The sequence below is a fragment of the Dermacentor albipictus genome, chromosome 5 (assembly GCF_038994185.2).
Source record: "Dermacentor albipictus isolate Rhodes 1998 colony chromosome 5, USDA_Dalb.pri_finalv2, whole genome shotgun sequence".
In the NCBI taxonomy this organism is placed as follows: domain Eukaryota; kingdom Metazoa; phylum Arthropoda; class Arachnida; order Ixodida; family Ixodidae; genus Dermacentor; species Dermacentor albipictus.
This window is the reverse complement of record NC_091825.1, coordinates 23,290,182-23,317,569: the sequence shown is the minus strand read 5'-3', so window position 1 is coordinate 23,317,569 and position 27,388 is coordinate 23,290,182. Positions and strand designations below refer to the sequence as shown.

The following is a 27,388-nucleotide window of genomic DNA, read 5'->3' as shown; positions in this document are numbered from 1 at the left end:
TTCTCTCGCAGTAAAATCTTAGTCGATTATTATGGGAACCATGTAACTATGGGTTGCATCTAAACGAAATGGCTCACTCGTTAACGCGATAATCTCTGAACAGACCAATGTTTTTCTATTCTTAGAGTATCGGCGTTCATTACAGAGATTAGACACCGCACACATTAGATGCATAGATAATCCATGGAATCATCAATAATGTGCTTCACAGAACTACAACGTATAAGGGATCACTGCAAAAATCGTGTGTATGCATCGGTCTGTTTGATGTTATGATTACTAGGTTACGCTGCGGTACTTTCCACTTAACATACTTTTCTCAACATGATGGCTCTGTGACTACGGCGTTGTGATGCTAAATACAAAGTGGCGTGACCAAATCCCGGCCATTGCAGCCGCATTTCGATGGGGGTAATATGCTACAACGCCCGTGCATTAGGTGCACGCTAAAGAACCCAGGGTGACCAAAATGAATTCGGAGTCCTCCACTACGGTGTGAGTTATAACAAGATTGTTGTTTGCTGCCAATAGCCCCAAAATATAATTGTTTAATTTAACCGTAAAATTTTTCCTGTCTCATATCGTTATATGCCAATTCTGTGTGAAAATAAAATCCAATGGTAGTAAATTTTCCATGTGTCGGCGCTTTAAAATAAAAGTAAATAGTCTGCTTGAAATGTCATTCAGTGAAGCAGGCTTGAATTGAAGTGATGGAGTACTACGATATTTTGGGGCCTCGATACTGGTTTTGCCAAATGCGCGTGTTTGACGTTGAGTTTGATTTTATTCGATTAAGAAGATATCTATCACGGTCATTGTTATTTTCCTTACTATATACTCTTTATACTATAGCTTTGGCAATTTCTTTCCATTTATTGTATCTTTTTTAAAAATATAATCGTCTATTACTCTGGTCTCATTTCCCAATTACGCAATGTTCTTTTGTCGAAGTTGTGCCTTTCAAGTTCAGTTTTGTGAATTTATCTACCATGAGCCTGCGCCCCTCTACCGATCGTTGGTTCATTTCCATCGTTCGGCAGAATGAGCCGTCGCTAACTCATACTCACTCACGAATACTTGCGGATGCCCTGATTCACTCGCTTTTACACTCGCCTAAGCTTACTTGCGCTCATAATCACTGCCATTTACACTTACCGGCACCCACTCGCACTCATGCTGGTGTCTACTCCCACTCAGCGGCAATCATTCACATTCATACGTCCATTGACACTCCCCGACACTGACCAACGTTCTCCCCAAATCAGCGTCAGTGGCTCTCGTTCGTAATCACTATAACAAGCCGTCACTCTGTTCTTGCTATCCTCCACTGGAACTCATCTGTGCTCACCACCATTCATACTAATGTTTAGTCGCAGTTTTGGTTGCCTAATAGAGCTCTATCTCACGCCTGTTAAATAAGTTAGTGTATCAGCTTGTGAGTTGGGTGACCTATGCCCATCTCCCATAGCGGGTGCGTGCCATGTTTTAAAGGCGCATCACCATCACCATTCATGTTTACCGCGTAAGCAGTCAGCTTGTTACCGTTAGCTAAAATCCGGCAATAGGCTAGTCTGGTTCTTTTGCTGTTCTTGCGCGAAAAACTTAAGTTCGCCACCGTTAACTGAGAAACGGCCCCATATAAGTCTAGACAACATTGATTGTGGCTGCGAGACTAGTTTCGCAGAACACATCAGGCTACGGCTGGATATAATCGGCGTCAGAGGCACGAGCCAGTGACACGAGCCTGCCACCGTGGCTATCCCAGCGGCTTCTGGCCGCGGCGCCATGGCGCTTGTGTCGGCCGCATGGCCAGCGCTGCTTCTCACACTGCTGGCGCCTGCCGCTTCGGGACACGGCCACGTCTTCCTTCTAGAGGCAGAAACGTAAGTCACTCACAGTGCCTGGCTACATTGCCACGTGATCCTGAGTCTTGCAAACTTGCACGTTTGTCTGTTTTGTAATGGCGTCGCACGACTTGGCCTTTTCTTGAGCAGATTGGCGATGTTTGGTCAGGTAGCATAGCGAAGACGCCACTACGCAGGCCACGTTATCTTTCGAGACCAAACAATACCACATGAGGGTTACTATCACGAGCTACATAGCGCAACGTTTAGTGATTCAATTAATGGCACGTTTGCCGAAATTATACCGAGTTGCAGCAAGGTATGTGTTCGGAGATTCGGAGGTCATAGAAGAAAATACACGCGCAGTTATCTCGTGTAATGCAGTTCCTCTACCATATCAAGTGTGTGAATTGCTCGACAGGCAAAGGCCGTTCACTGTGCGCAGTAACGGTGAGCATGACGTATCGGCAAGCGCCTGGATTCACTGGCATTTGGCCTTCCCTTCCCAGGACCACAGCCGACTCTCAGCAGAACACGAGCTCAGTCCAGCCACCAGTGCAGCCGGGCAACGCGTCGTCGCTCGTGTTCCCCTCGTGCACCACCGACGCCGGCTGTCCCGGGGCCCTGATGTGTGTGGAGGGGACGTGTGGCTGCCCCTTCTCGCGCCCAGTGCTCATCCTGGGCGGCAGCGGCAAGCAGAGGCTGAGCCCCCTGTGCGAGCCTCTGCGAGGAGTGCACGAGGCGTGCGTGTGGTCCGAGCAGTGCGCCGCCGCTGATCCGGGCCTCGACTGCAGGAAGGGCCGCTGCCAGTGCGTCGGAAGGCCGTCGCCATGGGGTGGAGTCTGCAGAGCACGTAAGATTTTGTAGCCGGCATGTGTCTAATTGTAATGTGACGTGGCCTTCGTTTCCACTGGGTCTTGGTGATGGCCCGGAGCGAAAACTGTCGAAATGGCAGTTTTATGAAGAACAAAACTCGAACTACAGGGAGAGCGCAACGTAGCGTCTATCTATAGAAATAGAAGTACAAAAAATTGGACGACGCTTAAGCTTCGCCTTCAAGAGTGGAACGCGACAGCATGCCCGTCGACCCGCCAAGGGGTGTAAGACAATGGGCTACGGCGCAGCGACTACGCGCCCCACATCGGACGCGGTGAGCGTGGAGCAACGCAGCGTTCGGCACGGCAAGGAAATGCGCGCCTGAGCAAGCGACGCACGCCTGAGCCTTAGAAACAGCTCGTTTCTAAGGCAACACCGCATTCACTACAGGCGCTTTTGTACAGCTTTGAAGAATCGTAGTCGTGGCTCAGTGGTAGCGTCTCCGTCTTGCACTCCGGAGACCCTGGTTCGATTCCAACCCAGCCCATCTTGCAAGTTGTTTTTTATTCATGAAGTGCCTGCTGGGATTTATCGCTCACGGCGAACGCCGCCGACACCGGCTTTTCTGCGACGCGAGCTCCTTAACGCTGTCGCGTTAAACCTGGGGCGGAAACCACTAAGCGGCGCCGTTAATGCGCAATTTCTTAAGTAAAAACTTTTTGCACTAGCAGCCGAAGTGCAAACGCAGTTCAATTATTGCGTCGTATGAGAGCGAGAACAAAATAAAAATCGTGAAACGGGGCGTAACCAACAATTTAGCGGGTAGCGTCCAGTGTTACAAAATGTTAGGCGTCGCAGAGCAGGAACAGCTGGATGCCCGAGTGGCTCACACTCTTGCCAAGCATTGGCGATCCAGATGTCTCAGTTGGATCGAATAGACGATCTGGCTGGCCTTGTGCGTGCGACCTTCTTCATTATATTTACCCGCGGTGTAAAAGCGAGCCATCTCGGCAACTTAGACGCGCAGACGAACAGGTCATAGTATCAGAAATCAGAAATCAGAAAATCAGTTTATTCAAACGGCTAATCAGAAATACATGTGAATCATCATCTGGGCCCTTAGCCTTCTCGGCTAGACTTGGGCCCATGCAGGAAGTGCGAAAAAATAATTATAGCGAGACAACTCAGTATTTTACACAGGATTCACGTAACAGAAGTTATACGACAGTTATACACAAAGGCAGGCGAAATGCTCAAGAAATTATACAATAGTTCGGTGGACAACATAAAAAATAAAAAAGTAAAAAATAAAAAAAAAATAAAAGGAAGAATGCATCAAAGAGAAAACACAGACTTATAGAGGAGTCGTATATTGCTGGCTTCGGAAAAATTTTTTTATATCGGCGATTGAGAATTGACCTACTTTTAAGTTAGCAGGCAGCTGGTTCCAAATTTTAGCAGTGGCATAGGCGACAGTTCTTTTACCATACACATTATTAACAGCTGGAAGGTTAAATCGACAACTGAAAAAATTTCTAGTTGGACGGGATGGATATACAAAAACAGATGATGATAGTGGGATGTTATGGTTTAGTATATGTATAACCACACAAGCTATTTTGAAATCCCGCATAGCAAAGAAAGGTGTAATGTCTAAGTGACGAAATAGCGGAGTGGATCTATCTATGTGTTTACTATGTGTTATTATTCGAAGTGCTCTTTATTGTAAAATTACTATTTGATTTAAGTACGTGTTATACGTAAGTCCCCAGGACTCCACGCAGTAGGTCATATTGTTTTGAAAAAGGCAATAATACAAAATTTTTAATGTGCGAAGCGGGAAGAACTTTCTAGCTTTTATTAGGATAAAGCAAGCCCGTCTCAATTTACTGCTTACTCGAATTATGTGAGATTAAAATTGAAAGCTGAATCTAGGGTTATACCAAGATATACTTGTTGATCGACTCGTTCGAGGGGGTTTGCGCCTAATCGTAACTCATTTAAGATATATGAATTTTTATATGGACTAGAGAACACAATGTATTTAGTCTTTGAGGTGTGTATTGTTAATTTATTTTGTAAAAACCACTGGCACATCTGAGAAAGATCACTATTAGCGTGCCTTTCGAGCATATTAGGGTCATGACTAGAGAAGAGAAGGGCTGTGTCATCAGCATACATAATAGTTTGGGCATAATTCAAAGCATCTGGCAGATCATTTATGTACAAGGAAAAGAGTAATGGTCCCAATACCGAGCCCTGAGGCACGCCACAAAGGACGGAATGAACACTTGATACGGATTTGTCGATTTTAACACATTGCTTGCGACCAGAAAGATTGCTTTCGAGAAACTGCTTCGCTTGACCTCTGAATCCATACCGATGTAGTTTTGATAGTAGTATATCATGGTTCACAGTGTCAAACGCCTTTTTAATATCAACAAAAATGCCAACTACATACTCTTTGTTATTTAATCCTTTGTTAATAAATTCACTTAAACATTGTACAGCCGTGGAAGTAGATCTGTTTTTCCTAAAACCATGCTGGTTATCTACTAGTACGTTATACTTATCTAGAAAATGGGTAAAACGTTTCATCAATAACTGCACAAATACTGTGTTAAGGGCACTAAGTATTGATATTGGTCGGTAGTTCTGGATGTCATCCTTACTACCGGACTTGTATATTGGTGTGACTTGCGCTATTTTAAATGCGTCTGGATATGTGGTCATGTAGAAGGATGCATTAAATAATTTTTCTAAATGCCTACTCAGTTCCTCGATGTGCTGTTTAATGACGAGTAAGGGTATCTTATCTTTACCTGGTGTTCTTCCTCCAGTCATTGTTTTTACGGTAGAAATGATTTCATCCTGAGTAATGTCATCAAAAACAAACGAATTAAGTACAGGAGCTGGGAGCTCGGGGGCTTCGTGCATACTTAGTTGTTTCGCAAGAGTTGGACCTATATTACAAAAGTATTGATTGAAGTCTTCCGCAAGGCTTTCTGTGGTTCTAGTAGGTGGGATAATTTCTGGCAATATATGATCCTTCTCTCGAAGTGTAATGACCGAGTTTATTTTTTTCCACATTTTACGCGGGGCATGTTGGTTGCTTTCTATAAGAGTTGTATGATAGTGCTTTTTGGATTTTCTAAGTAAGGCCAGAGCTTTATTTCTATGTATTTTATGTTGTATACGATAGTATTCATTATCTTTGAACTGCTTGTGCTTTCTATACCATTTATCTTTAGCTTGTATAGCAGCTAAGACCTCAGTCGTTACCCAAGGACATATTGGGTCAGAATAATAAGATTTTGCGTTAACAATTGTTTCTGTAAAGCAAGATGAGATAACATTAATAAGGTGGTCGAATTCTTTGTTAATATTCTCACTGTTCTCAACATTGATCACTAGAGTGCGTATACGGTAACTTAACAGGCTGTGATCAATAGTTGTTTTCACGCGTTTCTTAATTTCTTTTTTGAGAGGAGAACACGATGCTAGAAGAAACACTGGAAAATGGTCAGAAAGATCAGCATCAATAACGCCAGAGAAAGACAGTGAGGTTTCGAAATTGCATAGGATATGGTCTATGAGCGTCTCTGTGGAGGGGGTGACTCGAGTTGGTTGTGTTATTTGATTAAGGAACCCGTAAGACTCAATCAGGTTCACGTATGGTGCTGCATTGTCATTAAGAGTGTCGATATTAATATCTCCACATATTATTGCAGGATTATTCATAGAAGCGAGATGTTCTAGAGCAGGTTCAAAGGCATCCAGAAAAAGACTAATGTGCGAACTTGGGGAACGGTATAAAACACCTACAGTTAACTTGGAACTCAGTTCAAGGAATAAGAAATCATATGCCTCGGGAACCTGACATGTCAGTTTGGGACAATGCCTGAAAGGAATATTCTTTGTACATACAAAGCAACTCCTCCGCCACACGCCTTTGTTGGTCGCGAGAGATAAACTGAATTAAAATTCGGAATATTAATGAATTCATCAGGTTTCAACCACGTTTCTGAAAACGCGATTATATCATACTCAAAGGAATGGGATTTTAATAAAACCAGCAAAGAGTCAATATTTTTAGTTAAGCTTCTAATATTGCAGTGTAGTATCTTCAGATTATGCGCAGCTGAAAAAGCCGCGTTCAGATGCGACACATTACACATTTCTGGAAATGGCTTACTGCCGAGGCCACAAAATCATGCAATTAAATTGAAGTCTTCCTCACAAGTGACGTGAATGACTGACGAGGTTTCAGTTTTCCGGACAAGAATTTTTCCATTGGAAACCCAGGAAAATTTCCACTGTTTTTCTTTCCTTTTCTGAGTGGTCTTGCCGAGCAAGATCTTCAGTTCCGGACATAAATGTTCATTTATGTAAATAGGATTGTCATCTTTGAATTGCAAGTTTAATGTGGAAAGTTTCTTCCTTTTTGCGAGTTGGAGGAAGTTGTCTCTGACTTTGCGAGATGTAAATCGGACAACAATGTTGGATTTTGTTTTATCTTTAGTTGATACGCGATGAACTACATCAATGTCAGATGCGGAGACTTCCGTGCCAAGTTTAGTTCCAAGTACCTGCACGGTATTTTCAAGGTTCTCATCAACAGTGAAAGGAAGACCCTTAATTTCCAAATTCATTGCTCTGCTGTATTGCTTCAAATCAATTGTATCCTTCTTTGTTGTGGCAAGTTCCTGCTTAAGGTGCATGTTTTCTTTTTTAAGCTGCTCATTGTCGTCTTTCAGAGTCTTGAGATCCGCGCAGGCACTTTCTAGCTTGGTCGTAAAATCATCAAAGGAATTACTAATATACTGAGTCGCTTCCTTGATTTCGTCAAGGTCAGTCCTGATTGCATCAATTTTGTCAAGCTTCAGTGACATGTCCTGAACAATTTTCGCCAATTCTTTGATGGTGGTAGGTGCTTTTTCTCCCATCATAGAGCCAGAGCAGCGAGCGACTTAGAGTAGGTAATAAAAATAAAGCGTCTAAGTCACGCACCTGCAAGTAGGCGAAGGGCGTTTTTAGCAGCGCTGTTCCATGCGAGCTATTCCCACTGAGTCGCCCGCTGCTCTGTGCCGACAGGGTTCCACCACCTTGCTTTTATAGCTGCAGGACCGGCGGTACGCAGGCGCAGTGATGGCTTCTTGTCAGTAGAGTTGAGGGGGCGTCATCCAGGCTCTCCAGGTAATCACCACGTCGATCTGCAAGTAGGCGAAGGGAGTTTTTAGCAGCGCTGTTCCATGCGAGCTATTCCCATTGAGTCGCCCGCTGCTCTGTGCCGACAGGGTTCCACCACCTTGCTTTTATAGCTGCAGGACCGGCGGTACGCAGGCGCAGTGATGGCTTCTTGTCAGTAGAGTTGAGGGGGCGTCATCCAGGCTCTCCAGGTAATCACCACGTCGATCTGCAAGTAGGCGAAGGGCGTTTTTAGCAGCGCTGTTCCATGCGAGCTATTCCCACTGAGTCGCCCGCTGCTCTGTCACTGTCGCTGCTCTATCGTTTCAGGCGCTGAACATAGCAACTTCCCGTCTATGCTGGGGCAGGTCGGATATCGCTGTAAGCGGCTCTATGACATGAGTGACAGGAGAGGTGCGTTCGACGATGCGGTATGGTCTGTCATACTTGGAAATAAGTTTTATAGAACGTCTATGCGTTGTACAAGGCACGCACAACAAGACAGGTGTGTCGGGAGCTAAGTTCAGGTTGGTAGGGTCGCCATCACGATTGAAATTTAGTCGTTGTTGGTCAACGGTGAAATTGCAGGCTCAATGCATTCCTCAGTATATCTGTTGACGGCCGAAGTGGCAGCACATTCTGGCTCGTCTAGTTGATAGCGTAAAACCTTATAGCTGATAAGGGAAGGATTGCGACCGTAAAGGCAAAATTACTGGGGAAATCCTTTAGAACGACAGAAAGCTGAGCTAGTTGGTAAGGATTCATTATGCAAACTAGAAGTGAGGCGTGCAGACAGGACACAAGAGTAGAGAAGTGGACATACTATCAACTGAAGGGAGCACTGAGGCGAAAAATGAAAGAAGACACAAAACTCATCTGCGCATGCTCAGGAATGGTAACACCACGTGTCAATCGGGTACACGTGCTGGTCTACGTGAGAGATAACTGTTAAGACACTTAATCCACTACATACAGACACTAAGACACTACATAAGGAAGAGATTAAGTGTCTTAACAGTTATCTCTCACGTAGACCAGCACGTGTACCCGATTGACACGTGGTGTTACCATTCCTGAGCATGCGCAGATGAGTTTTGTGTCTTCTTTCTTTTTTCGCCTCAGTGCTACCTTCAGTTGATAGTCGGCGTTCGTGTTGTCCACTTCTCTACTCTTGTGTCCTGTCTGCATGCCTCACTTCTAGTTTGCATAATGAAATCCTTTAGAACTTTATGTAGACGTCTTATATTGGTGCGCGACAAACGGCAAAATGATGTCCCAGTTTGTATTATGAGCTGAAACGTACATAGCGGCCTTGTTGCCAAGGGTCCATCGAAACTCGCTGTAAGCCCGTTAGTTTGAGAATGGTGCGCCGTGGTGGTTCGATGATCAACACGCCGTTGAGCAAGCAGAGCTTCAACCACTTGCGACATGAACATGTGGCCTACCGCTCAGCAGTTCTTAGGTGGGCCACAACGAAGAACGAAATGATGGAGCAAAAAAGATGCAACGTCACTGGTGCTGGCTGCAGATAGAGCGACGGTTTCAGCATACCGTGATCAAATGCACCAATGATTCATTGTTTGCAAGCGGGTGTCGGTGGTAGCGGCCCATCCAGGTCAGTTCCCACACGGTCGAAAGCACTAGCACGGCACGGAAGCGAATGTAATAAACGGTGGGCCATATGAGGCGGGGACTCATGGCGTTGGCATTGCGGGCACAAACGCAGAAATTTTTTGGCAAAGCTAAACATTCCTCGCCATTAGTACCGGTGCCGCAAGAGGTCATACGTCTTGAAGACCTGCGTATGCACATTGTGGGTTGGTGTGGAAAGACGCGCACATATTGGAACGCCATGTTCTCGGGATAACAAGGGGACACTTGTGTACATCGGCAGCTGGTAGTTGCTTTGAGGTTATATACGAGGTTATCCCGAGCGGCAAAAGGAACAGCTTGGAGACGCAGGGAAAGAGTGATGGAAAATGCAGGCGAAGCAGAAAGGAGATCCCAAAGAGAGGCCACACTAATATCCCCATGCTTCTGATGCGAAGGCGTCGATGTCGACCCACCACATCGACTCAAAGGTGGAGAGGGATGCAGAAGAGCGCCACAAGAGCATTTGCGACAGTGCGCTTGCGGCCTGAGTGGTATACTACATTTATCTCGTAGTCTTGAATGCAAGGAGCCCAACGGGTAAGGCGTCCAGACGGCTCCTTTCCAGACGACAACCAAAGTGTGTGATGGTCAGTTGCCACGTTGACAGGCTGGTCGAACAAGTAAATGCACCACTCAAGCACTCTGCACAGATGGTTAACCAGCGAAGCTGAAACGTATGTCCTCGCTGTTTATCACTGCGTTAATCTCGACGGTTTATTGAACTCTTTCGCAATTATTGGTTATTTGTTCATGTTTTCTTAAAGAGGCTACGCACACGTTCGCCTGTGACGGAGAGAACGACGTTAGTGACAGTATGCCGTATGCCCTCAGTCCACCTTTGTCGCTGGCGTTCGATGTCTAGAGTTTGCTCGGCGGCATGGCTAGCAGCATCCGCCCGCCATCGACGCTTGGATTCATAAAAATTAAATTACTTCAAACTTAAATCTGAATATCCCGTACGACAATTAATGACACATGTCCCCTTAAGCAATGGCTCATACCCCAGGAAATGTGGCCTCCCCATTACGACGACCGATGAGAAGTGAAATTAACTACACTGGAATGACGAGCGGCAATGGAGCCAGCTGTGGAAGAAGACGGAGACGGCGACGGACGCGGGAGCAGTGGTACGAGCGCGTTCGCGCGGTTGCGCCGAGGGGTGCCAACGAGCTAGCTGTGGAAGACGACGACGCTCGATCCATTGCTGATGTTGATAATTTTCTGTACACAGGCGAAGACAGACGTATTTTCGTTTCGATTAGCCATATAAAGCTTCCCTTTAAAAATGGCGGAAATTTACGACTGCACAGGCGATGACCAGGCATTCCTTTTTTGTGACGCGAGAGTTGCTTTACGCTTTGGTTAGTAAATGAATGGCGTAAGCAACGACGTACTCGAAGTAACCAGGCTTGCGCTGCGCAAGGATAGTGAGAATGCCAATACCACTGTGCATTTCACTTAGGTCGGTGGTGTCGTAGTGCCGCTGTTTAGGCGGAGACGTGAGGAGACGTGGTAAGATCACGAACGTGGTGTCGCATGCAGGATATCGGAAGGATAGGTCGTTGGTGCCACTTAAAAGTTGTGTCAAAGCTGATACAATCGGGGCAAAATACTGAACAAAGCGCCTGAATTAACAACATAGGCCGATGAAGACACGGAGTTCTTTGAGTATTTCAGGTTTTCGAAACTCTGACACAGCGAGAAGTTTTGATGGGTCGTGAAGGATTCTGTCTTGGGATACAACGTCCTCTAGAATCATAAGCTTGCGCGCGGCGAGTTGCCACTATTTCCAGTTCAATTGCAGGCCGGCGTTGGTAAAGCTCGTCCACACTTGCCTAGGGTGGGAAAGATGCTTGTTAAAAGTGGGGACGAAAACCGATGGCGTCCAGGCAGCAGAAACACGTGCTAGATTTTATCCCGCGCAAGTTATAGTGCATCATTGGTCCAAACGTTGCCGGCGCATTGCAGATTCCAAAGAGCATCATGTTAAATTCGCATAAACTGCTTGGAGTAACGAATGCCGTTTTAGAGCGAGTAATTGCTGAAGTCAGGACCTGACAGTAGCCCGAGTGCAAATCTAACGAAGAGAAGAATTCAGCGCCTTGCAAGGTGTCCAGAGCGTCGTCAATGAGTGGTAGAGGGTAAACGTTTTTTCTTATTATCCTATAGGGCAACGATAATCAACAACACCGATTGGAACCATCTCTTTTTTGGTGACCAGCACCGCCAATGTTGCCCACGGAATATTGCAGGTCTAATCACAGGCGCCGACTACGGATGGGCGTGAGGGGTGGCTCCGGGGTCATAGACCCTGCTAAGTTTTCGGGCCACGGGGAGGGGGTCTGCCCCCCTCCGGTGGTGCTCTAGCCTACTCCCCCCGCCCCAAAGTGTAAGTACCAGAGCTCTGTCACCCACATCAGTTGAGGTGTCTTTTGAGTAGCCCCTACGTTATCACTTAAAATTTAATTGTGGCCAACGGTTACTACATCATTGCAGGCGCGCACATGCATTACTTCTAATCCTTACTTTCATTTTATTTCTGCAATTCCTGACAAAAGGACGACAAGAGCAATAAAAGCACAAGAGGCGGCTACTTCATCCTTATTTTCTCACATCAACGTTTTATTTTAATTTCTATTGTAAACAATATACACATGCACAATACATTTTAAACTATACAGAGGACAAAGTTCATTATATTTTTAAGGAGATGAAGGTCGCCAGCTAACAGTTCGTTGTAACGGTATGGATAGCATATGGTAAGAGAATGAATATGTTGCAATATGTTCGCCTCCCTTCAAATTGCTTTGCGTACTTTTTGACCTTGGAAGAAACCTGCAGACTTCAGGGACCCATTCGGGGGAGTCTGTTATCAGCGACATGTGAAATGCACGGGAACGGTAGGCCTCAGTATTTCTTCTGCTTTCAGTAAGAAATACTAATGACCCGTAAACAATTATGCGAATAAGCTACAACATTTATTAGGGATGAAAACATCGCCACTTGCATGCAGGGGTCATAAAGATATATGATTCAGTCAGGTACAAAAATGTGGCCAAAGCGGATTCACTCAAAATTAGAATGAATAGCAGACGTGCGCAGCAGCGTTCGGACTCGGAAAAAAAAGAGAGGCTGCAGTTTCGCTGGAAAGATGAAACAGTATTAGAGATAGCATAGCACGAGTTAAATACGCGGAGGAAGATTACATTACTGAGAGACTCCAGATTATTGATGGTGCGAGGGCACTAGGGCTGTGAAATCGAATTGGGTTCTAATGAGGTCTCGTAAGTACTCACATAAAGCCGCCACATCCGTGAACGATTATTCGAGGTGACTCAAAGTTTCTTCAAGTTCAAGTGTCATTAATTATAATGTACTGCTACGAACCGGTATTTACGATGACGAGGAGACCAGCATTGTGATGATGACTATTTCGATTAGATGCTAGCGCGGGCTGTTGCCTCTTGGGCAAGTGTGGCGTAGTTGTTTGTAAATATATCTGTATTTAGCTTCTCGTCTCCATCTTCCTACTTTACATATTTGGGCAAGGTGGACGGCCCCTGTACTTCGTCACGGAACTTCGCAGTGGACGGTATGTGGAGCCTTCCATCATGGCTACCGACGACGACCGCTCGACATAACCGGCTCCAACACCTGCTGCCACTTCGACTACCTATATCGCACTTTCCACTCCCGGTGACCCTGGTGTATTCTCGGGAAAAGATGAGAAGACGTCGAGGACATGGGTCAGTCTGTACGAACGCGTCAGCACCAATAACTGGTAGGACACTACTATCACGCTCACCAATGTAGTCTTTTACCTCGGTGTCATGCCTCGAGTTTGGTTTCGGACACGCGAAGATGTGCTCACCAGTAGGGATACAGATGAGCAAAAGCTCCGAGACTTGTTCGGCAACCCTTACGGTCACCAACTTGATACTCTTGAATGTACGTTACGTACGTTCAACCGTTTACGAGCACTCACCTTCGTAACCGCCTGAAAGAAACAACACCCACCTCGACGCCTGTTGGCCATGTCGCCGACAGCGGAAGAGCCCCCGTAATCGGTATGTTTGCCGCCCGTGTCTCCTTCGCCGATCGCTCCATTATCGTTTTCTTCACAGTCACCGCCAAGTGTCCCCACGACACCATCCTCGGTCTGGACTCCTATTCGCGCATTCTGCTCTGATGGATTGTTCAACCAGTACTCTCCTCCTTGACCTGCCTTTTTCTGAATCCCGCTGAACCCCTCCCCAGTCGCCTCAGTTCAGTAGACTTCGTTCGCTTGCCACCTTTTGCACTGGCCTACGTTGCCTTTGTGTCGTGCCCACCAGTGCCACCACAGTCACTACACCACGGCTCCCATGCAAGACGTCTTCCTTACGGTATCACAGTACATCGTACAGCTTTATTACGGTGAATAGCGCCTGCCTGCCAGTGGCCAATTTTGGTTTGACGACAAAAGTGCTGCCACGTGGCATGGCTCTAGCACAGCTTTCCTCATTGGAGGATCACTCAGTAGCATCTGTTGCAGTAGATGACAAGTCGATCGACCCTCCTCTACCATCACAGTCGGCAACTTGTACCATCGCCGACTTACCAAAAAAATGATTGCGCCCGAATTGCCGGCCGACGCTGTCCGATTACGCTCACGAGCTCTGCCGAATTCCAGAAAGGACGACCATTTCCTTTAACAGCCGTTCTTTGTCCCAAACTCCCACTGGTAAACATTGCATTAATACCGGCGATGACCCTCCTATTCATCGCCGGCCGTATAGAGTGTCGCAGTTTGAGCGCCAATTATACACGCAGCATTTCGCGAAATACTTGCCACGAACATTACTGAAGCATCGTGTAGTCTATAAACGTCCGCTGTTGTACTGGTAAAAAAGAAAGATGTTTTATGGCAAATTTGCGTCGATTATCGGCACCTTTAGAGGGTTGCAAGAAATGACGCGTATCCTCTGCCTAGCATTGATGACGCCCTTGACTACATCCACGGTGCTCGCTATTTCTCGTCTATTGACTTTCACTCTGGCTATTGACAGATTGCCATGGGCAATCTAGATGGCGAGAAGACAGCCTTTGCAACACCCGACGGCCTTTAATAATTAAAAGTGATTCCGTGCAGTTTATGTAACGTTGTTGCCACATTTGAACGCATGGTGGACTTCCTTCTTCATGATTTCAAATGGTCCACATGCCTGTGCTAATTAGAACGCGTTAAACTATTATCCGCAACATTCGCTACGCACCCCGAGCATCTCTCAGTGGTCATGGATGTTTTTCGTTGAGTTAGTCTGCCACTCAATGCACCAAAGTAAATTTCGCCGTCGCCAGACTGCCGTGCTTGGACATTTTGTTGACGCGAACGGAGCGCAACCGGACCCAGACAAAATCCTTGCTGCTACGCACATTCCTGTTCTGAAGTGTGTTACGGATGTTCGCAGCTTCATCGTCCTTTGTTTTTATTTCAGCCACTTCGTGAAAAATTTTGTGGCCACAGCACGAGCACTAACCGATCTTTTGAAGACGTCCCTTTGAAGTGGGGCTTATAACGACGTCTCTGCGTTCCGCATATAATCGACCTTCTAACAACGCCACTCGTTCTGGTCCATTTCGATCGCTCTGCGTCTACCGATGTCCGTAAGGATGCCACCAGCCACGGATTTGGCGCAGTACTAGCACAACGCCGGCGCGACAACGACTGTGTTATCACTTAGGCCAGCAGGCTCCTCTCAACCTCCAAGCGCAACTATTCCATCACTGAGCAAAGTTTCCGGCCCTAGTTCGGGCGGTTGCGAAATTCCACCCATACTTTTATGGCCGACCCTTTGCAGTCGTCATGGATCATGACGTGCTTTGTTGGTTGGGCTCACTGAAATATCGTACAGGATTCTGCCCTTAGACGAGGACCCTATTTTGGCCTTGCTCAAGAGCTGATCGAATCACACGATGTCACCCTAAGAGCTGGCCATTGCATAAGGTTTCAGTGGATTCCGGGACACTGCGGTTTACTTAGAAATGAGCTCGCTGACGCGCAGGCATAGATGGCCCACATTAATGCTACGCCCCTGTCCATCCAATTTTAGCGACCAGACAGTAATGGCCTGGTGTACAGACACCTGCGCTATAATAGGGCAGTGTATTGGGCCTCGCCAGGTCATCGTCGTCACCGCCTTCACGAACTCGACCCAGATATGAAAATACGGATACCACTGAACACGAAATAGTGTAATGCAAACTTCCTACACAGACTACTACTAGGTGTGGCCTTCACCCGGTGCAACCTACATCTCATCGGCCAGGCCGACACTCCGAATTGCAAGGAATGCGGTATTCCTGAGACGACAGAGCCCCTATTGTGCATCTGCCCACGATTTGATGTACAGAGAAAATTGCTGACAGAGATCTTTTCCAAATTTGTCGTTGGATGATTAGCTTGAAAATATTCTGTTGGGACCTTCACCTGATCCTCGTCGTCAGCCTGATAGTCTGAAGGCTCTCAACAAATGTTTGCGCGAGAACGGACTGGACAAGAGGCTTTCAAGAGTTTTAGAACGTGCAAGATTTTTTTCACCATCTTCATTCTCATAATTAACGCCTTCTGTATTCTTTCTGTCTACACCCTTTCCACTTCACCCAACGCCGAGTAGCAGGTCAGAATATTAATTCAGGACAACTTCTCAGCTTTTCTTGCATAATAAATGCCTACCTCACTCCTACAGGAATACTTGTTCGCTGGGCGTTACGCATCGTAGAATATTAGTATTCCGTCTTCAACGGACGCTGATATCCCAACAGATCTGGCCGTCTTCAACGGACGCTGATATCCCGTCTCTCTACCCGGTCGACGAGGTGGAAAATGCCGAAGCAGTACCCCCAGAAGCATTTTCTCTGTGTCCGCCTTCGCTAACATCGCCGATGAGCAGTACCGGGACCTATCACTGCGAGCACTAATGGAGCGTCTGTACTATACACCTACCGACACCTCCGTTCGCCCATATGTCTTTCAGGGTGGCATTCTGTACCGAAGTAACTTCCTCTGTGGCGGATCTGTTCTTCTTCTTGTCGTGCTGAAACATCTGTGACGGCCTGTGCTATTTGAGCTCCACGACGCACCCGCTGCAGGGCACCTTGGGGTAACTCGTACGTACGACTGCTTCCGCCGCCGATTCTATTGACTCGCTCTCGCTCGTTCCGTCGGACGCTATTTCGTTGCCTGAGATTCTTGACAGCGTCGGAAGACGCCTCAGGTGCTGCCAGCCAGACATCTCAGCCCACCTCCGCCCCTGTGGAGCCGCTCTTTCGTGTTAGATTAGACTTCTTCGGCCTATTCCCACGTCATTCTCTGGGAACAAATGGGTAGCCATTGTAACTGATCACGCCACACGATACGCCAACCCGTGGGCTCTCTCGGCCACTTGCGCCACTTACGTGGTAGACTTTCTCTTGCATAACCTTATATTGCTTCATGGCGCCCCGAGAGCTCTTCTTCCTGACTGTGGTCGTAACTTCTTGTCGAAAGTTTTCGCGGACATTGTCTGCTCCTGCTCCATTCGACACAAGCTGGCCACCTCATACCATTCTCAAACTGATGTACTGACGGAGCGACTAAACCGTACCCTCACAGTTATGCTGTCCGTGTACGTTTTGAAGGCCTCCCATGACTGGTACATTGCCCTTCCATAGGTCACATTTGCGAACAGCTCTTCTTGGCACGACACCACCAGTTTTGCTTCATTTCATCAGCAGTACAGTCGCGAACCTACATTGCGCCTTGATACGGCACTTCGGCCTGCTGAGACCTCAACAACGACGCCATTGCCCTCGCCGACCATACCCGTCAGCTTACCCGTATTCGACTGACGGCCTCGCAAACTATTAAGAAACGTCTGTACAACACCTGTCATCATGACGCACAGTTTTCATTTTAAAGCGAAAGCTTCACTGGCCGCGAACTTGCGATTTTGCCGTGGCGGTGCTCCGAGGAGGCACACGACGTCATAACACGTTCCTCGTCACACCGCCTTCTTCGTCGTTGCGCTTGCCTCCGGTGCCTTTGCCAGCTACGTCGCATTGCTGATAACATGTCGGAGGATTGAAAAGGAGAGATCGCGTGTGCATAACCACAGTTGAGGCGGCAGTATTGACGGCGACAATTCTGATAAGCAGGAAGAGGCTTGGAATCGACATCGGAACGAGATGTCCATCGAAACGAATCGCCCAGGAAACAGACGAACAGCACGCCGAACGACTGGCTAAACGCCGCAACATAGCTAGACAACCCGACTAACCTGGACTTGCAATCAAGGTTAACCAAGGCTAACCATGCTATGCTTTAGCTTTCACTACGTATATTCTGGCATAGCCGAGATAAGCCACTACCATTTTTTTGAGCTCGTGCTCCGGTGGTGGCTCTCTCGTCACGTCGGACTTTTGGAGACGCTTCTTTTGCGATGCACAGGGCCCTACCGCGTGCTGCGCCAGGTGACGCCAGTGACGTACGAATTTTCTCCTGTCAGTTCGACCTCACCCTCTACTCTGGCATCCAGTGATGTCGTGCAGATCAGTAGGCTCAAGGCCTACTACACTGCTTCCGAGCCCGGCCGGAGGGAGTGAAAACGTTTCACCTATGGGTTGAATGACCTCTCGTTGAAGCATGTCGCTGATGTGCTCATTGATCTCCTAAAGCTCTTTGGATGAGAGATGCTGTGGCAGTGGCGCGTTAGAGCCAGTGTCAATTTGGTGGCTCGGAAAGTTGCTCGCAAGTAAGGTAGTCGGCAATGAAATGAGTGAATACGTCAGTTGATAGCATAGCAAAGGTGGAGAGAGCACAAAAGTCAGTGTGCTCTCCATAGGAAGCATCCGGTACATCAATAATTATCTTGTCATCAAGGGGCTAAACACGGCCAAGTGCTTTGTCGCATAGAAGCCTTCAGTGTCGTAGGAAACGAACTGCACAAGCTATGTAGCTGAAGCCGGCTGAAATGTCAAGCCTGGCGAAAAGGTCAGGAATGTTTTTTAGGGTTATGACTAGTTCCGAAGGAGTGAAGAGGACAGAGGCTTCAGAAACAGCACCACAGGAAACGGAAACAACGGTAGACGAGTACGGCGGTGATGCGATGTCTTCCTTTAGGACAAGCTTCGCGGGAAGAGAAGTGGCACCGGATAGTGGCGCATCACACAGAGGCAATATTTCGACTTTAGCATGCGCACAGTTGATGACGGCGTTATTTCGCGAGAGAGAGTCCCAGCCAGGTATTACGTCGTACGAGCGCGACTGCAGAACCACAAACTTGACACTGCAGAGAACTCCCTCACTAACCAGTCTTCCTGGGCGTGCTGGTGAAGGCTGAGCTGGCTGAGCGCTTGCTGGGAAAACCGAGAAAGTGGCGTCCTAACTTATCGCAGAGTGTGAAGGAGGCATTTATTTAGTACAGCTGAATTAGTGCAACCGTAGTGATGCCGTCAACAGAAAGGTCGACAAGTTCGAATGCGGCAATGCAGGACTTGTAAAGACTTGTGGCATCGCAGTTCCTGCCCCCTGAGCTGGAGCGCCTCGCTTCCCTCTTGCGTGGGTAAGACGCCGATGCGTGTGAGACAACGAGCGGCGACGCGGGGAAAGTGAGCGACGTACAAGTAACGGATACTTAGCTGGCGGTTTACTCGACGGCCGACTAATATAAGCGTCTTGGAAAGGTTGCCCGTTGGCATAGGGAAGTGCCTGAAAAAAAAAGCCATAAGGGTGCAGAATGCGGCGGAGGCAGAGTCGTGCAAAATGCCCAGGTATACCGCAGTCATACCGTATGGGCCTGTTTCCTTGCGTGTGCCAATGATTTACAAAGGTGGCATAAGGTCCATTAACGGTATGATGGAAGGATGGCAACATCTGTATACACACAGACACGCGTGCGCACGACATGCGAACACAAGTAGGCACACACTCCACACTACTACTACACACACAGTACTATACACACATTGTGCACGCACACTACACAATCTCAAACCCACTACCCACACATTACACACACTTAAACAATACACGCATCACACGGATATACTACGATCGCACACGCTCCACGGGCACACTACACATTAGTACACACGCTCCACACACTACACATTAGTGCACACAATGCGCACCCACTACACAGATACACTGCACACACACTGGACACACACACACGATACACATACGCAGAGTCCCTACACACACACACACAGACACTCGCACGCGACACGGTCACACACACACTGAACACACACACACACACACTACACGTACGCTCGCACACTGCGCACACATACACAGTGCACACACACAATACACATATGCGCACACCCCAATGCACGCATACATTAAACACGTATACTGGACACACACACACACACGCACACACACATTGGAGCGCTTAGCTGCAAAAATGAAGGGTGGGATAGCCAACACGGCGTTCAGTCGCCTCGGTGGGGGAGCAAAGCAGCGTTTATTGCTGCTGGCATGAGCGTTGTGACCGCGCACAATATAAGAACATTAGCGCTTCTGCTGAGAGGCTGCATATGTGCTCCAGTATGAGCAGTAAATGTGAAGCCAACGTATTGTTCCACTGGTGGGTGCTGACTAACGTCAGAGGCTTCTTGTCGGTCTTACGTCGTGCACCATCGAGGTTCGACGCCTGCAACGCCACTAGCCGCGGTCATTACACCAGCGTTGTGAGACACGTTGTTCGTGCTGCCTAGCAGGAGTTGCCCTGTGTTAGAATGTACTGTACTTGCGTGCTGTTAGAATGTACTCTAGATGGCCAATATGTTGGAAGCACGTATATTTGAAATACCACCTGAGAAGGTCAAGCTCGATCTTGTTATCGTTGCCATTGCATCAACGAATCAAAATGTACGAGCTGAACCCACATCCCCCGCATTAACTGCACAGTGGTGTTAACGATTCAGGTAATTAATGACTAATTGAGCGATGACGACTGTTTACACCTCCACATACTGTGGTACTTAGGTTTGTACAAGATCTGCCTGTCGGAGTCTTAGCCAGGGCCAGTCATGACCATGGTGTTGGACGGTGCACGTCCTTTTAACTGAAATATTTTAGGAAATTTTTTTACAGTGTGTGCTTGCTTCCCTTTAGCGCACCGCTAAATTTAGTGAACAGCTAAATATTATGTATGCACGCAGTTTAGCAATGAAGTAAGAGTCTGTCAATTGCGAAGGAGGCTGTTCTTGATTTGATTATTCTTTTTTTCTATTTTTGGTTTCTTCAGACAACTGACACAGTTATACATGAAGCAAAGTTAGAAAAATGACACACGATTGACTGAACGGCGTACCACGTGCTTGACTGCACAGAATATAGCAGAATATGGGTAACAAATTGCCCGAAGATTACGCTTTTGGTAATGCGAACTTTGACCACAGCTGCTGCCTTATTTCAGCAACAAGCAACACCATACAGAACACGCAGTACTGAACAGAGGAGATTCTGCGTTTCTGCTTAGGCAGCACCCTCCGTGATCCGCCGCTATCGAGCAGGCGCTCCGGCGAGGTGCCATCGCGCCATCTTATAGTGGGTCACCGCCGCGGAGAAGGGGTGGGGTGGGGGCAGATTAGCAATTATTATTTAATGTTTCTTCTCAGGTTGGATGAGGAAACGGGTAGAGAACAGGGGTATTAAGTAGAGGTTGCACACTCATTTACTCACAGAGAGGCCTCAATGTGGCCGCACAAGGTTAGCGTGGGAAGTAGAAGTAAGGGGACGAAACGCTATGGCTGTCTTCCGATTCACCGCGACGGCACTGCACCAGGTAAGGGGAGGTATAGGGCAAGAGTGTAGGCGGGAAAAGGACAGCCAGGTGCAAGCACTGCCAGAGGCGACAAATGCCATTGCGGAACGCGCCCCCCAAACGGGGAAGTGAGAGACACGGCTGAGAGGCGTACAGCCACGCGACGTGGAGACGGAGGAGTGGCGAGCCGTGGATCACGTGCGAGGAGGCAAGGAGCGCCCACCAACGGCAGCGCGGGAGTGCAGCGGGAAATGGTATGGCGAGGGCGGAGTGGACGGTAGAGGCGAGAGTCACCGCAACGGCACTGCGCGGAGGAAGGGAGCGAGAGGATAGGCGGGAAAACGGGATCCGGCTTTGGAGGACTAAGGAAGAGCAAGCATCGCGCAGTGCTCGAGAGATGGCAGCAAGAGCGCGCAGCTAGAGCAGCGCTCGGATGATGACCCTGGTCACGGCGAGGGATGACGGTGAAGGACGACGGCTCCGCGGAACGCAGGAACGGGTGCCAGAGCTGGGCTCTAAAATTGGCGAGTGTTTTGGTGTTGATCCCGTTTTTGTTGGGCAAGTTTGCAAATTGCGTGGTGTCTGATCCAAGCTGACCTCAATCGGCGCGGAAGCGACGTGATGAGGCACTAGAACCTGTTCATGGTGTGCTGAAAGAAGCTGCACTTGGTGCCATTGGCCTTTGGAAATAAATGCAAGGGACAGAATAATTATTAGATGATACCTGCAATACCCGTACCACTACTAAATCTGCTGTTTTAACAACTACTTCAAATGAGTAATATTGTACTCCTTTCTTTAATATTTGTACGTTGTCGCTCATGCATTCGCATAAGCCAAACATGGAAATACTACGAGGTTTTCAAATAGGACAAGAAAAGGCGCGAGCTGGGAATCTTTCAAACTGAAAAAAGAATTCGCAGTATCACCTGAAAGCAAATTAGTGAACAGTTATACGAAGTAAGGATATAAGTCTTAGCGCCCCTGTAAACTTGTGAGTGCAGGCATAGAAACTAAACAAGCATAGTGTCACGCGCACACAGGCCAACATCAACACATCTCACTCGATGACGGCGGGGCTTCGTTGTCAAAACGCTGGAGTGAGGAAGCGCGGCGACCGAACCGATCTTTGTTCTGCGTCTCGTATCAGCGCCAACTAAGCCGCGAAAGCACAGCGCGTGGCGGTCCCTGTCGCACTAAGCTTGCATGACACAGCGGCCCGAGCGGGCGTAAAACCCCTTGATAACTTGAAAGTAGCGACACTCTCCTTTTCGCGGTGCTTTCCTCCTCGCACGCTGGCTGCGCACGGCAGGCTTTTTCTCCTGGGTTCCCGCGGATGGGCCGCACCATTCTATGAAGGCCTGTTGTTTCGGCTCAGTTGCGCGCCCCAGTGCTGTTGAAAATTGTGAGAAATGCTGATAACAGCTTTGATAATGCTGAATACCACGTTTATGAGGAGGTTGGTATTTTCTTAAAGTCGTATGAACGGGCTATAGGGATGTAAAAGGAGCTTTGAGGCGAGTTCTATGCTGCAGACAATTTTTCTGTCACATGATGAGATGCTTTAGGTTGTGCGTCTGATCTAGTATTGCTTGTGGCACAGTCCTTTGTGTGTGGCTTATTAAGCGAAAGCCTTAGGTTGCTGCTTCAAGGTCGCGTTGTGAACTACAGAAAATATCACGTGACCGAAGGAAGGCCGGAAGTCAGCCATAGCATATGCAGCCGTGTACAAGAGATGATTACTTATTAAGAAAGTAATGATTGATTAGTGATTGGATTTAGATGAATTAAGGTAATTAAGGAGGATTAAAGCGTATTAAGGATAATTAATGCGGATTAAAGTCGATAAAGGCGCATTAGCGTGAATTAAGGTGTCTAAATGTGCATTAGATAGTATTATGGTGAATTAGGGGGATTAAAGTGAATAAAGAAAGATTAGGGCGGATAAGGGAGGATTAAGGTGCATTGAGGAGGATTAGGGTGCATTCAAGTGAATGACCGTGGATTAGGGTGCATTAAAGGGAATTATGGATTAAGGTGAATGAAGGAGGATTAGGGTGGATTAAAAAGGATTAAGGTGCATTAGGGATAAATGGTGCTGAAAAGGTAGAAAAGGTGCATAAAAGCCTTCGATACAGTTGCACATGACAAATTAATAATAAAACTGAGACATCTTGAGCTCCTAGAAATATTGATCGCATGGATAAAAACTATATAACAAATGACCGCCAGTTCATGGAAATTAATAAGCAACAGTCTGGCTGCCTTCCGGTCACCACGGGAGTTCCTCAAGGAGGTGTCCTAGGACCATTGATTTTTTTACTTTACATAAATGATATTACTACATCAATCCATTCCAGTGTGCAAATTAGGTTGTTTGCGGACGACTGTGTGCTTTTTAGAGAAATTACTTCAACAAATGATCAAACTGATTTAAATATTTCTCTAGCTGGCATTATTGATTGGTGCAAAATCTGGGGAATGCGGCTAAGACTCTTTTTCTTCGATTCACTCGTCAGAATGCTCCAATAACATTTAGTTAAATGTTAGGTTCGTTGCCTTTGCAGGAAGAAACAAAATATAAGTATTTGGGTGTCACAATTACTAACACTTTACATGGCATTTACACATTGATAATATCTGTTCTTGGGCCTTGCGTAAATTATATTTTTTGCGACAGAAACATAAAAATTCCCCACCTAAAGTAAAACTGCTTCTTTATTATTCAATAATTAGACCGAAACTTGAATATGCATGTGTTTCTTGGGACACGTTTTCTAAACAAAATATATATGTCTCAAAGGGGTACAGAAAAAAGCCGTGCGGTTCATACATTCAAAATTCTCTTGATGGGATTCCCCCTCACACATAATGCATGATAATGGCATCGAAGTCCTTGAGCAGCGAAGGCAACACTTATGAATTCGATTTCTTTCCATGCTTTTTAATGAAGACTTATCAATTAATTCTGCTTCTTATCTGTCTAGTACAACGTCTAGGCTTACTCGACATCATCAACCGAAGTCACTAACACCTTATTTTGCACGGATAGGTGTATTCAAGTATTCTTTTTCCCCGAACTATAATAGACTGGAATAACTCGTTGTTGCCTGTTTCAATTGATTGATTCATTGTACTACTGTTGTGTCGTACCACCCTGCTTGATCGAATGATGCATTGTATTATTGTTGTTTTTAACCACACTCCTTGGACCCGAACTAGGTCTGCAGTATGAAATACAAAAAATATGGTGGATTAAGGTCGATGAAAGAGTATGAAGGTGGATTATGGTGAATAATTATGTATTAAGGTACATTAAGCAGGATTAACGCCTATAAAGTGGATGAAGGATTAGCTGGGTTAAGGGTCGTTACAGTAGGATTTACAACCTTCATCAACCTTAATCCACCCTACTCCAACTTTATCCTGTTCATACACCCTAATCCTCCTTAATGCACCCTAATCGGTCTTAATACTACACCAACCCCAATCCACCTTAATCCTCCTTCATCCACCTTAATCCTCTTTCATATGCCTTAATCCTTATTTATGCACTTTAATCCTCCTAATATACTCTAATACACCTTAATTCAATCACTAATGAATCATTAGTTACCTTGGCTAATCATTCTCTTATACAGGAGTGGACATGCTTTGGGTCGCCTTTGGCCTTCCTTAGGTCATGTGATATGTTCTGTTCACAACGCCACCTTGTAACATAGGGATCTAAAGGCTTTCGCCTTAAAAATTAAAAAAAACACAATGTGGACTTGCTAACGCTCCTCACCTGCAATACCATGGGTATACTTGCTACTAATTTTTTCAGGGCATGCACTCATTGTATCTGACTGACTCACAGATCGACGTAAGTTAGAAGTAATAGCTCCTCTACAAGCCACTATTTCAATTTTTATTATAACAGGCAGCGGATCCTAACAATCGCGAAAGTGCGATCGAGAGGTTGTATCTTTGCGCAGAATGGTTCAAAGTGGAAAGCAGAATCTATAGTGCTGTGTTTCCGACTGAATAACAACAGTTCGCGACGTGCGAGGTGATAGAGCTGCCGCAGGGTATTAAGCATACTGAGGACAACCGCATTTCTATACAACGTACAAATTGCCGCAACAAAAACGATGGTGAGCAGGCGGGAACAAAAAAAATGCAGCATTACGGGATGTTTTGCTACGAGCAATAAGATGCCTCAGCTCGCAAACAACGCTCTTTGTCGGAGCAAAGTTCTTTCGGCCAATGTTATGCAGCTACTGCTTCCTGCGCAAGCCATCACGCTTTCCTTGTGGTATCATAAAAACAGCATAACCTTCTTCAGGCTTCTTGCTGCAGTTAAATGCGCAACAACACCGCATAGCGCTAGCACATAGAGCAGGAAAAATAGCGTACAACGTTCGCTACGCCGACCTAAAGCGCCGAGCCAGCCGAGCTCAGGAGAAAAATGGCGAGAATGAAAAAGAAAAACACAAGCAAAACGCAAGATCCGCGCGTTTCCAAGGGCAACGGCAGAGAGACCAATCGTCGTACAGAAAAACGGGGGAAAAGTGGTTGCCACGGGGGGGACGCACAAGTGGGGAAGAGGAGGTGAGGAGGTCGGGCGGCGGCGGCAGAGTTCAAAGATTGGTGGTACTTTCACATTATCAAGGGAATTTAGGCCCGTGCGATCAGCCGCGCCGCCTGGAGTGGACCCCCACCCTCCCTACACACGAGAGGCCTTGTCTCCGTTGGAGCTGGCTTTCAAGACACAGCATTCCGGGCGGGCGCACCGGCCGTAGTAGCACGCGACCCACCCTCCTTACCCTTCACCCGGAGCCTAGCACGTGACAGAATATTTCTCTCCACTTTTCAACCCTGTGTACGCAAATAGAACCGTCATCGCAAGCATGCACTCGGACGCTTTCACCTACAGATACAGCATACGGTGCGCGGCGACGATTTTGTCGCTCTTGGGCTTTGTGCGGAACCTCAAGGCGACGCCAATGGCTGAAATGCGCTTGGAGTGTCCAGATAATCGCTTTCGCAATAAAAAATTATGAGTTCGAAAGCTGGTAGCGGAAGAAGACACGGACGCAGTAATACCTAACGAATGCGCAGAAAATAATGACAAGTGGTGCCGGCGATATATAAATCTAAAAGCAGTGAAGTCTGATTTTGGCATCCATAATAGCACTGTGAGCGTGCAACAATATAAGCACAACATCTGCGTGTTACCAACACTGGGGGAGTTAACCAGCTTTTCCCTCTCCGTCGGCGGTAAATGTGAAGCACAAATTATGTGCTACAGGGGTCAGGAAGAACGTGCACTTAAGGGCAAGTTCTTCCTGACCACTACGCCCACGAAACTGATAATAAAGACGAAGCTCAGTGCAACGCACGAGAAGAAAGTAGAATAGTAACGTACTGGGTTTTTCAATCATCTAATTACAAGATATGAAGCGAACGAACACGCAAGCCAGGGAAAATCGCTGGGGAGCTGCATAGAGATCGACCTTCTTTTGCTGTTAATGCAGTCAAGAGTCGTCGGTGATGCCGACGACGCTGCAGTGCTCTAGAAAGCTTCGTCGATTCCGCAAGTCTTTTACAGGACGCAAAACGTAGAATTTGCGTGCTTGTGTAACAATTGTATATATTTGCGTCTCCTCACAGGAAGCGTCACAAAGCCACTCATATGGGCATCCTGCTTTGCCGTCATCGCTCTCATCGTTGCGGGCTTAATGTTCTGCTTCGCCCAGCCGCCAAAGTAAGTGGCTGTTCTTTATAAGCGTGCATAGACTTAGCATGCGTATGCCGGACAAGTGTTCGTACAAGAAAGGAGTAGGAGTAATAAACTTTATTAGTAGAAATGAGCCGACGGTAAAATCGTCCGAGGTGGGCGGCTTCCCTAGTCCAGGATGCCGTGGGCCTGAGCTGATAACTTGGCCCTGCTCACCAGGCGATGCTGGTCTTGAGGGCTCGAGCTTGTCAGCTGGGCCTCCCACTGCTCGACGGTTGGTCCGGTGATGGGCGGTGTCGATGCGTTTTGTTGACATTCCCATACCATGTGGTAGAGGGTATTGGGCCTAGAGCAGAAAGCGCATCTGTGGG

The 27,388-nt window shown here is 47.1% G+C and overlaps 1 protein-coding gene across 2 annotated transcripts in view; it reads left to right on the top strand.

The window, feature by feature from the left end:
- The first annotated feature begins 1,725 nt into the window (after window positions 1-1,725).
- Window positions 1,726-27,388, top strand: part of LOC135898306 (uncharacterized) — a 78,568-nt gene continuing 52,905 nt past the window's right edge. Inside the window, exons 1-4 of one of the 2 annotated variants that reach the window (XM_065427187.1) lie at window positions 1,726-1,883; window positions 2,354-2,697; window positions 13,087-13,281; window positions 26,951-27,044. In XM_065427187.1, coding sequence (XP_065283259.1) covers window positions 1,786-1,883; window positions 2,354-2,697; window positions 13,087-13,281; window positions 26,951-27,044 — 731 coding nt within the window. In that variant the 5' untranslated portion in view covers window positions 1,726-1,785. The remainder of the gene's footprint in view (window positions 1,884-2,353; window positions 2,698-13,086; window positions 13,282-26,950; window positions 27,045-27,388) is intronic. The other variant, XM_065427188.1, reaches the window with a different exon arrangement.